Source organism: Culex pipiens, unplaced genomic scaffold (assembly GCF_016801865.2).
Source record: "Culex pipiens pallens isolate TS unplaced genomic scaffold, TS_CPP_V2 Cpp_Un0013, whole genome shotgun sequence".
Classification (NCBI taxonomy): domain Eukaryota; kingdom Metazoa; phylum Arthropoda; class Insecta; order Diptera; family Culicidae; genus Culex; species Culex pipiens.
The window spans coordinates 120,574-133,649 of NW_026292830.1; the positions used below are offsets into that span (position 1 = coordinate 120,574).

The 13,076-nt window shown below is 35.4% G+C and overlaps 1 protein-coding gene across 1 annotated transcript in view; it reads left to right on the forward strand.

Moving 5' to 3' along the window:
- The first annotated feature begins 756 nt into the window (after window positions 1-756).
- The window catches only part of LOC120429169 (uncharacterized), a 99,231-nt gene continuing 86,911 nt past the window's right edge, over window positions 757-13,076 (forward strand). The window contains exons 1-2 of the mRNA XM_039594381.2: window positions 757-904; window positions 4,476-4,526. Of these exons, the coding sequence (XP_039450315.1) occupies window positions 757-904; window positions 4,476-4,526 (199 nt within the window). The remainder of the gene's footprint in view (window positions 905-4,475; window positions 4,527-13,076) is intronic.

Consider the following 13,076-nt stretch of genomic DNA (forward strand, 5'->3'; position numbering starts at 1 on the left):
ACTTCTCAGAATCTGCTGACACCGACTCCAGCTCTCCAAATTTGTTGAACTGTGATTTGACTTTGGTAGCCAAATTTTTGGAGCTGAACTTGAGAGCTGAACAATTGTGACTGGAGCTTAACATTTGGAACTAATTTTGGTACTGAGCTGGGCTGTAAAATGATTCTTTGTGCAGGGCTGAATCGGAATCGGAGTCGGTAAAGGTGCCCCCAAGTCAAATAACAATTCAACAATTTTGTATGAGTGTTGTTTTTGGAGTCAGAGGCGAAATCGGTGGACTCTGTTTTTTTAGAAAGCTGGAATTACAGTGTTGAATTAAGGGAGTTGCTAAATTTTCAGAAGCTAGAGTTGAAGTCGTAATTGCTTCAGAAGCTACCTGACTCCGCAGTTTTGCTTTTTAAGGTTGTTCTTACAGTTGAACATTGAAATTTATTAAGACAAGAGCTGAGAATTTGACTTTGAGACTAGACTTGGTGTTGAAATCAAGGAGGCAACCCTTTAAAAAAGTAATCGACGTTAAAAACCTTGTTAAACCTGTCCGCTACTTGAATCTTTGCGGGTCTAAACCTGCTTATTTTCTGTTCAAAGAAATTTAACACAAAATTGATTTAAACTCAAACCCAAACTCGACAAATCGTGCTTAATCAAGCGGCACGAAAATTTAAATTGATCCCTGCAGCGGCAAGCTATCGAGTTCACATTTTCCACCCCACCCCCGTCGATATCCCCGAGGGACCAATACAGCGCGGTGGCGCTATGGTTTCTCCCCCAAAATCGCCGCAGCGCGACAAAGCCCGCGAACCACCCCCTGATTGGCAACAGTTTATTGTGACGGTGCACGCGGTGACGATAAATCTGTTCGTTTTATTACGGCCGATTAAACCACCGCCACCGTCGCCCTGGCGTTGCTGCTGAAATCGACGTCGTTATTAGTATATATACTAACGGTGTTGGGGAGACGTGGGGAGTATGCAAAGCCTCGTGAGAGGAAATTGTACCTTTTTTTTCGTTTTGGTTTGTCGTTATTTTTTGTTGAGGTGTGGTTTGCCTTGAGGGCAAACTACGCCAAATAGTGGAGTTTTGTTCCGAGGCTGCAAAGGATAATTGATTCTAATGAAAAAGGAAACTAGCAAAGCGGTTTTTGGGCTGCCGTAGTTCACACGATTTAGTGCGGGACTAACCCTCTGCGGAGAAGTGTAAGTTGAGTGTAAAAAAGTTGTATGTGTTAAGTTCGAAGACTTTTTTGACGCAATTTTGGGAAATTTTAACATTAACTATTTTGATCAATCTGTCTCGATATAATTTTTTCTTGTGATTTTCTAACAAAATTAACAAAATTAATAAAATTAACAAAATTTACAAAATTAACATAATTAACAAAATTAACAAAATTAACAAAATTAACAAAATTAACAAAATTAACAAAATTAACAAAATTAACAAAATTAACAAAATTAACAAAATTAACAAAATTAACAAAATTAACAAAATTAACAAAATTAACAAAATTAACAAAATTAACAAAATTAACAAAATTAACAAAATTAACAAAATTAACAAAATTAACAAAATTAACAAAATTAACAAAATTAACAAAATTAACAAAATTAACAAAATTAACAAAATTAACAAAATTAACAAAATTAACAAAATTAACAAAATTAACAAAATTAACAAAATTAACAAAATTAACAAAATAAACAAAATTAACAAAATTAACAAAATTTGCACAATTTTGTACTATGTGCTACTAAACCTAGCTTTGCTAACAAAACTTCTTTAATGATATTGTATTCTGTAATCCAAATTCCCTACATTAAGTCGCGACTCTGCTTCAAGGTACCGTAAAACGGGGTGACTTTGAAAGCCGGGGTGACTTTGATAGGTTTGCGATTTTTTCGCAAAATGAAGAGTACAATTAAAATACGTAAGGGATGGTTTAGAAACATACTGACCGTGGTAGAGAAGTGTTCAAAGTACCTCAAGAAGAACTTTTCATAAAATTTTGATAAGTTTAAAAAGTTAGTTAACTATAGTTAAAAAAATTTGATGAATGTCATTATTTAAAACTTCTCAAAGTGTCATGATTTTCTCAATGAACATGATTTTTAATCGGAATATGGATTGAATTTTCGGATTCTTTGGACAATTTTCCACTAGGAGACGGTTAAAAAAAGTTTGTAAAAAATAAATAATGTGTGTTTTTGAAACACAATTATAAAAACTCTCTAAATTTATAGGCAATTTCAGTTGAACAAATTTCATGTAAAATGTGAAAACTTGTGATTCGTGCCTCAAATTCAGTATAAAATGCAATATAAATCGATAATTTTATAAACAAAACTAGGTGTGACAAATTTCAGTCAAAATTCCGACTTTTTAACAATTTTACCTAAAATTTATATGTATTTTGCTTAAAAGCTTATACACTTAGTTAACTAAATATAAACATTGATTTTTTTTCTTAAATACTATATCAGCTACTTTAGTGATGGTACATTAAACGTACAAATGAAGTTTGAACATCTTAAATATGATTTTAACAAGAAAAACTATGACTATCAAAGTCACCCCGGAATTCAAACTAAGAATTTTTAACGTAACTGGGTAATTCTCCGCCAACTCACACAGCAGTTGCCCCGACCCCTCTTCCGAGGTCCGTTTTTTGATATCTCGTGACGGAGGGGCGGTACGACCCCTTCCATTTTTGAACATGCGAAAAGAGAGGTGTTTTTCAATAATTTGCAGCCTGAAACGGTGATGAGATAGAAATTTGGTGTCAAAGGGACTTTTATGAAAAATTAGACGCCCGATTTGATGGCGTACTCAGAATTTTGAAAAAAAGTATTTTTCATCAAAAAAAAAAAACACTAAAAAAGTTTTAAAAATTCTCCCATTTTCCGTTACTTGACTGTACACAATTTTGGAACATGTCATTTTATGGGAAATTCAATGTACTTTTCAAATCTTCATTGCCCCAGAAGGGTAATTTTTTCATTTAGAACAAAATTTTTTCAATTCAATTCAATTCGGTTTTATTTGTGAATAATCAAGTTACAATGAGTTCATTTAGGTACATAACAGAGTTTTGGTGTTCCTTTCAGCTGTGTTTTACATCGTAATTCAATCGAAAACATTATTACTTATAACTATGGAATAGACAGAACAAAATTTTTCATTTTAAAATTTCGTGTTTTTTCTAATTTTGCAGGGTTTTTTTTTAGAGTGTAACAATGTTCAACAAAGTTGTAGAGCAGACAATTACAAAAATTTTGATATGTAAACATAAGGGGTTTGCTAATAAACATCACGAGTTATCGCGATTTTATTAAAAAAAAGTTTTTAAAAGTTGGTCATCGTTGATCATGGCCGTTCATGGTCACCCGCGACAGACACGGACGACGAAACAAAGAGAAACGCAAAAAGTAACTTTTTCAAAACTTTTTTTTCGTAAAATCGCGATAACTCGTGATGTTTATAAGCAAACCCCTTATCTACATATCAAAATTTTTGTAATTGTCTGCTCTACAACTTTGTAGAACATTGTTACACTCTAAAAAATAACCCTGCAAAGTTAGAAAAAACACGAAATTTTAAAATGAAAAATTTTGTTCTGAATGAAAAAATGACCCTTCTGGGTCAATGTAGATTCGAAAAGTACATTAAATTTCCCATAAAATGACATGTTCCAAATTTTTTTACAGTCGAGTAACGGAAAATGGGAGAATTTTTAAAACTTTTTTAGTGTTTTTTTCGATGAAAAATACGTTTTTTCGGAATTCTGAGTACGCCATCAAATCGGGCGTCTAATTTTTCATAAAAGTCCCTTTGACACCAAATTTCTATCTCATCACCGTTTCAGGCTGCAAATTATTGAAAAACACCTCTCTTTTCGCATGTTCAAAAATGGAAGGGGTCGTACCGCCCCTCCGTCACGAGATATCAAAAAACGGACCTCGGATTCGTGATCAGGGACAAAAGTTACCCCTTAGGACAAAGTTTCACGCAAATCGAAGAGGGGTCGGGGCAACTTTTCCCGATTTCGTGTGAGTTGGTAGAGAATGACCCAACTATTTTTCTAAACACTATTGCATTAACTTTTTTTTCCAAAATAGTGCATGGACTTTGTGTGGCCTACCCCAGTACATGTTTTAAAAATAATAATCTTAAGAAAAACCTTACCTGTTGGAAAATATTACAAAAACAAATTGAAATCCTATCAAAGTCACCCCGGTTTACGGTACTCGTTGAAGTCCGCAATTGAAACCCTAACCCGGCACAGGGTTATCAGCTCACGTGCAGGAATTCACCGAGCTTTCATGCTCACGTGAAATTCTTCGACCGCAGGTCGTAAACCAGTACCACACCCATAAAATCTGTTGAATTAGTGTCCCACTATTTCAAGACCCCGAAAACAAAGCCCACCTTAAAAAACATGTACTAATCTCGTTTTTTCTGTCTTTTTTTTTTCGCAGAAGCTGATTACACTCTGGACGACTCGTTCTGGAACGAGGAGAGTCCTGTTGGTAAGTTGTCTTGCGCACGCCAATAATCCAGTCTGATCAAGTTATGAACTCCTCTGCAGAGAGAGAGAAGACTTCTGGAGTTTTTTTTGAAAAGGTCCTATCAACAAAATTTTCAGTTTTTGCTTTTTGGGTGTTTTTGAATACCCCTGACTCAAGGCGGTTCTAAAAACACCCAAAAAGCAAAAAATTGAAATTTTGTTTATAGGACCTTTTCAAAAAAAACTCCAGACTTGTAGCAACTGCGGAAAATTGAGTTTGTTCGTCTCATAAAAATCTTCATTAACTGTTCGATGAAGAACTGCGGCGGAGGAGGTCGAAGAAGATGAAGCGATGAAACGCTTATCGAATTTGGCCACATTTCGGCAGCAAATCAAGCGCTCAGACTAAGGTTTTTGCCTGGAGGCTCTTCTGGCAATACATTGTGTGTGTGAAGGCAGAGTGGGTGGAGAGCCCAGATGGAGCCCCACATTTTGCAAGACATTTTTATAATGATGCACCGGAACGTGTTGAGAATGCTAAGGTGGTTAGGTGCTTCGATGAGCAGATTTTGGGAAAAGGAACATGTATCGATTTTGAGAGTCGTTGAAGGTGGATGAAGAGACTTGGAAAAGACAACGAAGGCAATTTGCAGTAAAAACCAAAAAAAAAATCTTGGTTAAATTTTTCCAAAAACGGAAAATTTCAAAAAGCAGTATTTAATAGAGTCATAATTTCTCACACAAAACAGTATAATCCTTGCTTCAATCCTAATAATCCTTAGTTCCGGACAGTTTCCTTCCTCCCAATCCACCCTCGCACTGCAAGCACCTGTGAAACAAGTTTCAATTTAAATTAAGTGCCAAACCGCCATAAAATCGGACCTCCATCCGTCCAATTTAGGGAAAACCAGCTTTCTCTCACTCCGACACTCTTTCCGGCGGGAGGGTCTTGAATGGACTCGTACGAGTCCACGTTCACGTGTGCTCACGATGAATATTGATGGGGCCATTTTAGAACTCAGAGAAGAGTGTGGGTGTGTGGGGTGGAGCCAAGCGCGTTCGTGTATTAAGAAATTGATCAAAATGAGATAGGAAACGAGCAGCGAAGGCAGGAAAAGGTTTTCCGGGCTTTCCTCGACGAAACAGGTAAAGACTGAAGTGACTGGTGCAGCGAAACGAGCTTGAAATATTTATTGCCACACACTGCTGCTAGACTCGGCCGCTTAGCGGTCGGGGAGTCGTTTTTGTAACACACGGTAAACCTCAACCAAGTGATGCAAAATAATGCTGTGGGTGAAATGGTTCTTACTAGGGTAGCTGAACTGAACAATAACTGAACTGAGATCGAACAGCAACTAAACTGAAACAGAATCGTAACTAAACTGAAAATAAACTGAATTGAATCTGAAATGGAACTTAACTAAAACTGAACAGAAATTTAACTTAGATTGAACTGAAACGAAAAAAAAATCTGAAGCTGAACTGAAACTCAACTGAAGGTGAATTGAAACTAGACTGTACTGAAACATAATTGAGACTGAACTGAATTCAAACTGAGACATACCATTTCCCACATTGAGAATCACTTTGACACTTGAAATATTATACATACCTGATGGCACATAATTTATGAACTTTGCATCACACTCACGATTCACTCACTCACACACACTGACTACTTGTACTTACCTGAATATATTCAAATCCTGTTTGGATACTACTAAGTATAGTTTGAAGTCCATAATAGAGAAGGCACACACGCACAGACATTTGTTCAGAATTTGAATCTGAGTCGAAAGTCGATGAGTATAAGTGAAGGTGGGTCTAGGCGGTCAAATTAAAATGATAATTTTCCGAGTAATTTTATAGCCTTTTCTCAGTGTGGAAGGCCAAACTATGTTTTGTTTTGAAGAATATTATAAATTATAACTGAAAAGCAAGAAATGGCTATCAGTACACTTGAAAATGTTTTTTATTTAAAATAACAAAACCAAAAAATTTAAACTACGAACAAATAAATTTTGTGAAAATGCATTGTTTTCATCATTTATGCAAATACTTTGCACTCTTCTTTGATCTAATCTAATCTAATTAGACCCTAGCGCAGCCAATCTTTCGAAGGGATCCTGGAGAGTGCCTTAGGTTCAGCGATGGAATAATCATCATCAAAAGAAAATCTCTGGACGTTCATCAAGAGAAAAAATCCGAAAGGAGCATGGCTCTCCTCTCTCGCGCACGAAAGATCGGTAAAAAGAATCTAAAAAAATCATCATCTTGATTATTCGGCGGAACATCTTTTTCACTACTACACTTGCAAGTGTAACGTCACACGTTGAAAAATGACCTGTCACATTTTATAGATGGGCAATGTGTATAAACAAATTGAAATAAATATGTTTAAGTGGTGCTGACAAGGAAATTCACAAAAAATCATCAACAGATTGATTTTCTTGGAGAAGTTCGGGAGCGATTTTCTTTTGCGTGATTTGCCTCCTCTCTCTTTCGCGGGTGAAGAAAGTTCGCAAGCGAAATTGATTTTTTTGCGATTATTCCATCCCTGCTTAGGTTAGATGACGCCTAGCACTCTTCTTGTCATTTATTAACATTTGTAGTGCGCCATTGCATTAGAATGCATTGAAACATCACAAGCGTTAAAGCGGCCAGGCCTACTGCGTAAAGCCGTATCACAGAGATGATTCGTAATTGGGTTGAGTTTGAGCACTGAGTGTTCGAACAACAACACAATTCTGAATCGACAGGGGAGGAAGAAGCGTGGGGACACACCACCATACGCTCCGAGATTTGGTTGTATTCGTTGGGAGCACCATGCTAAGAAGGTTTGGTACTCCGGGACCTTCTGGGATGGGACGTTGTATTTCCACGAATGCCCTGGACACTATTTGCCGTGGTTATAGCGCCACAACTCGCTTAAAATTTTCCCCTCTTCTTTGAAAACAAAAACAAACAAAAAAGCCGTAAAATTTAAAAAGAGCGATTCTTCCAAGAATAAGAAATTTCTGAGCCGAGGGACAAAAATTCTGGAAATATATTGTATCGAAAATATTAGAAAATTTTCTGCAATATTTTGTTTATACTTTGTACTCGAAAGATAAGTAACTTTGTTTTAGTTTTCACATTGAAATCAATATATTCACAAAAATTGTCGGTATTTAACTTTTGTAAGTACCGTAATCCGGGGTGACTTTGATAGGATTTCAATTTGTTTTTGGAATATTTTCGAACAGGTTAGGTTTTTGCCTTTCTTACTAAAGAAAGGTATAGGTTTTACTTTAAGGCTGGACGTCATTTTCATCTTCGTAAATATGTCGATTCAGCATGAATTTTAATCGGAAAAATCGTCAAAAAATCACACTGCATCGATTTTCGACGCTCTATCGATTCACCTTGACAGAACTCGTCTATCTCCAACCCTCGAATTTTGAGAAAATAAATTCCGTGGAGTTCGAGTGATGTCCGTGTGTGGTAAAATTTTTGCCAAATTTTGTGTCACGTAATCCTCGGCTCCCCTATTTTCGATTTTGATTGTTAAAAGTGCATTTGAAAGCTGGTGTGCTGAACAAGGGTCATTTTGAGACCGAATTTCGAAATATCCATCTGTTTTCGGATGCGGCCAGACTTTTCAACAAAATACACAGTTTTCAAATGAAAATATGGTCAAAATTTTTCATTTTCATATCTTTTATTTATCTCAAAAATTGCATTTTTCGAGCTCTACAACCTCCCAAATTTTCATCCAGATCCATAATCTGGTTCTGGAGTTAGAGCCGTTTGATTAACCTACCAAAAGAAAAAAAATCCCTAAAAAAAGGTAAAAGCCCACCTGGTGACCTTCGCCAACACTTTTTATTTCCGATTTTATCCGAAATTTTTTTCTACATTCATAGTACAGACCATGAGTGAGCATCTGAAACAAATTTGACATCTATCGGCAATCCGGATCAATTTTTAGAGCGATTTACTTTTTGCCTTTCTTACTAAAGAAAGGTATAGGTTTTACTTTAAGGCTGGACGTCATTTTCATCTTCGTAAATATGTCGATTCAGCACGAATTTTAATCGGAAAAATCGTCAAAAAATCACACTGCATCGACATTCGACGCTTCGTCGCCAAGTCGACAAGTTGTCAAGTTGAGCTTCAAACACTGGCGCAAGAATGCTGGCGCATCTATTTTGTGGCTCGACTTATACTCGTTTTGTAGTAGCTTGTCTACCGATGTTTCCTACTACGTGTAATATATCGTAGCTTTTCGTTTTCTTTTGCCCTATGCCTTTTTGCATAACTGTCCAATGTTTATGCAAAAACTTTTGTGACATAGGACATTAATCCGGCTACAATCAATTTGTTTCCCGTGCGCTCCTAAAATCGCCTAAATGTAGACTTCATTTGTCGTAAGTTTATTTAACAGGGTTCATTGGATTCCAATAGGAGCTTTCTAAGCTTTTCATCGTTTATATCGTTTTCAAAGTTTTCAATGCTGGTGACGCCAATGGCTTTCTACTTAAGGTAGTCGCGATTTAGTGTGTAGAAGCTGAATGGCGAGCTTCTCTGCACCGTGTGGCACACGCGGTTCACTTGTAGGGGAAATATACCCATTTTAATTATATCTAAGCCGTTCGACCAATTATCATCACTTTTGCCGTTTTCCGCTATTAAATCAACTTTTTCAAGTGTATCAACAATGGAGAGTTGTTTGCTCACTTTTATTTGAGCTATTTATTACTTTGGACCAGTCATGAGCAAAGTGCTGATAGGCCGATAATATAAATAGGCTGAAAAAGGGAATAGTTCCCCTACCTCGGTTTTTCTTTACGCCTGCTTTGTTCGGTACGATGGTACGATGAACCAAAATACCAACACACAAAAGGGCTCGACCGAAGCTAGAAAACCAAAACCGCGGTGTGCGTTGTCACTGACGCATGGGAAGTTTGCTATGCTCGCGTTTGTCATAAACTCTTGTTTGATTAAGAATATGTACGATTACAAATATTCTTTTGGTGAAAATTGAGTTTTTAATTTCTTTTCAAAAGCATATCATTTATAATACTTTGCTTTCATCATTAGACTTTCTTTTTTTCTGACGTTATAAATAAACAAAGTCGTTGTTATGAATTTAAAGAAGAAGTTCTACTTTTGTTATATTCTTTAGTAAGAAAGGCTCTATCTCACCCCAGGTGGGATTAAATCGGGTTTTTTCAAGATTATTATTTTTAAAACATGTACTGGGGTAGGCCACAAAAAGTTCATGCACTATTTTGGAAAAAAGTTTTTTCAATAGTGTTAAGAAAAATAGTTACGTTAAAAATTCTTACTTTAAATTCCGGGGTGACTTTGATAGTCATAGTTTTTCTTGTTAAAATCATATTTAAGGTGTTCAAATTTTATTTGTACGTTAAATGTACCATCACTAAAGTAGCTGATATAGTTTTTAAGAAAAAAAAATCAATGTGTATATTTAGTTAACTAAGTTTATAAGCTTTTTAACAAAATACATATAAATTTCAGGTAAAATTGTTAAAAAGTCGGAATTTTGCCTGAAATTTGTTAAAACAAGTTTTGTTTATAAAATTATCGATTTATATTGCATTTTATACTGAATTCGAAGCATGAATCACAAGTTTTCACATTTTACATGAAATTTGTTCAACTGAAATTGCCTATAAATTTGGAGATTTTATTAAATTGTGTTTCAAAAACACATGTTTTTTTTATTGTTTGCAAACTTATTTAACCTTCTCCTAATGGAAAATTGTCCAAAGAATCCGAAAATGCATTCCGTTTTCCGATTCAAAATCATGTTCATTGAGAAAATCATGACACTTTGAGAAGTTTAAAAAAATGATTTTCATCAACATTTTCTTAACTATAGTTAACTAACCTTTTAAAACTTTTCAAAATTTTATGAAAAGTGCTTTTTGAGGTACTTTGAACAATTCTCTACCACGGTCAGTATGATTCTCAACAATTTCGTACATATTTTAATAGTTCTCTTCATTTTGCGGTAAAATCGCAAACCTATCAAAGTTACCCCGGCTGTCAAAGTCACCCCGTTTTACGGTACTCTTAATAACACAATATCTTAGATAACAAATAATTTAGAAATTTCAAAAGTTTAAAAAACTAAAATAATACTTGATTGCTGCAAATTATTTTCAAAGTTTACGTCTTTTGAGGTTGAGAGGAGGGCAAAAAGTAAAAAAAATGTAAACATTTAAATTTCAAACCACTATTGAAATATTTTAAAGAAAGAAATGTTGTAAAATTCACAGTTACAGTAATTCGTTTTATAAAAAGGTCAAAGAGATATTTTTAGCAGCAAAAAAACTTGTTGTTGCATTGTAAACATTTAAATTCACTAATATTGTAATGATTTTTGTAGAAGCAATTGAATGCATTTTTTTTCAGTTGATTACACTCCAATTTTCATTAAAAAAAAGCTTAAAAATGTTTTTGGTCTTGATTTTAACCCTCCTGATTCATTTTAAAGGAGAGTGTAGAATGTTTGCTGGATTTATTGTCATTTTTTTTAAATATTTAACATTAAATATAGTGTGTTTTATGGTATAACCTATTTATAAATTAATATTGAAAAAACATTTTAAAATAAAATTATGAATTCATTCGGTTTTTTACTTTAATTATGAAATTCAAAAAATAAATAAGACTTTACATATGTTTTTGCAATGTTTTGTAATTTTATTCTAACAGTTTATGCAAATTTAAAGGGAAATTTAATTAAACCTCCTATTAACATTTATTTTTAAATGCAATAAAAAAGTTTATGATGAAAAGCAAAATAATTGATTTTGGTCTGCCTCTCGCCTCGTATCAAAATTTCCATACAAAATTCAAATATTTGATATGGAGCCTAACACGGCCTCTGACTCCCCCCCCCCTTCCCCCAAACTTCGTTACGTAATAAAAGAACGCTGCCACACTCAACAGAATTAAATTCAAAGCAAAGAAGCTTGAGTCGATTACAATATTTCAAAAATATTTTTACCAAATTTTTCATTCGGAATGGTTAGAATAATATTTATTTAAACTAAAAAAAAGATTCATAAAGCACATTCAGAACAGACATTTTTTTAAATTTTAACTAAACTCATTCTTTTCCCAGACTACGACTCGAGTTTGTGGAAACAATTCTAAGGAAAATGCCGTAACTTGAACAAGTTCTGTCTGTTGCAGACGATGAATGTAAATACAGCAAACAATCTGTCGAGCTCAAACTTAGATTTCAGTTGAACAGAAGTTGCCCAACAACAACTAGCGTCCCGTTTCAACTTAAGTATGGTGCGAGAGTTCCTCAATAAAAATGCAAAAAAAAACTCAACTGTAACTGAATTAAATTAAATCTGTTAAGTTTGTCCTGAACCAAATTAAAGTCTAATCTAATCTAATCTAATCAGACCCTAGCGCAGCCAATCTTTCGAAGGGATCCTGGAGAGTGCCTTAGGTTAGATGACGCCTAGCACTCTTCTTGTGATTTATTAACATTTGTAGTGCGCCAATGCATTAGAATGCATTGAAACATCACAAGCGTTAAAGCGGCCAGGCCTACTGCGTAAAGCCGTATCGCAGAGATGACTCGTAATTGGGTTGAGTTTGAGCACTGATTTGTATTCGTTGGGAGCACCATGCTAAGAAGGTTTGGTACTCCGGGACCCTCTGGGATGGGACATTGTATTTCCACGAATGCCCTGGACACTATTTGCCGTGGTTATAGCGCCACAACTCGCTCTTGTCCTGAACCAAATTAAAGTGCATCTTAACTTTTAAAAACTCAATAGAATCTTTTTTTTAACACTGGCTTTTTGAAATTAAAGATTACTCACCTGTAATAACAATGTTTTCTGCTTCACATCACATTCACGATTTACACTTCTTACACAGACCACGTGTACTTACCTGAAGATACTCGAATTTTTTGTTGAATACTGCGAAGCTTAATTATGGTTTGAAGTCCGCAATAGAAAAGGAATTTCAGTCAGAATTTAATGTTAAGCTTTTACACAATCTTGAGAAACAATGTGATATTAAACAACGAAATGGCTCGTTCGCCTGAAAACATTCCAATCGAGTCCAGAAACAGCACCCCTTACCCTTAACATTTTAAGGGCCCGCACACTCACACACAACCTTCCCAGCTGCAATGATAAGGTGTGATATGGAAAGTTGGGAACGCAGCACGCGAGCGGGAAGACGGGGAAATGATTGACTGTAAGCTTCTTTAGTCCCACACCCGTGGCCCGGAATATAAAGTAGAGCGTAACGGCGGTAGAAGAGACAACATCCCCTCGATCGACGTCCTTCGACGGAACGAAACACCTGCCCTGGGTTGTTGGTGTTCATTTGGAGAGAAAAAAAAGATGGAGGGAAGTTGGGGTAAAATGTGCTAAAAGCAAATTTCCCATAGAAATTCACCAACCCCTCACACGTGGACGAGCTGCCGTTTTCTGGCATGGCTAGATAGTAAGTCCGCAACCAGGAAGAAACGAAGAAGGAAAAAAAACGTCCAGACCAGTCCCTTCGGGGGATAACGATGCGGTGA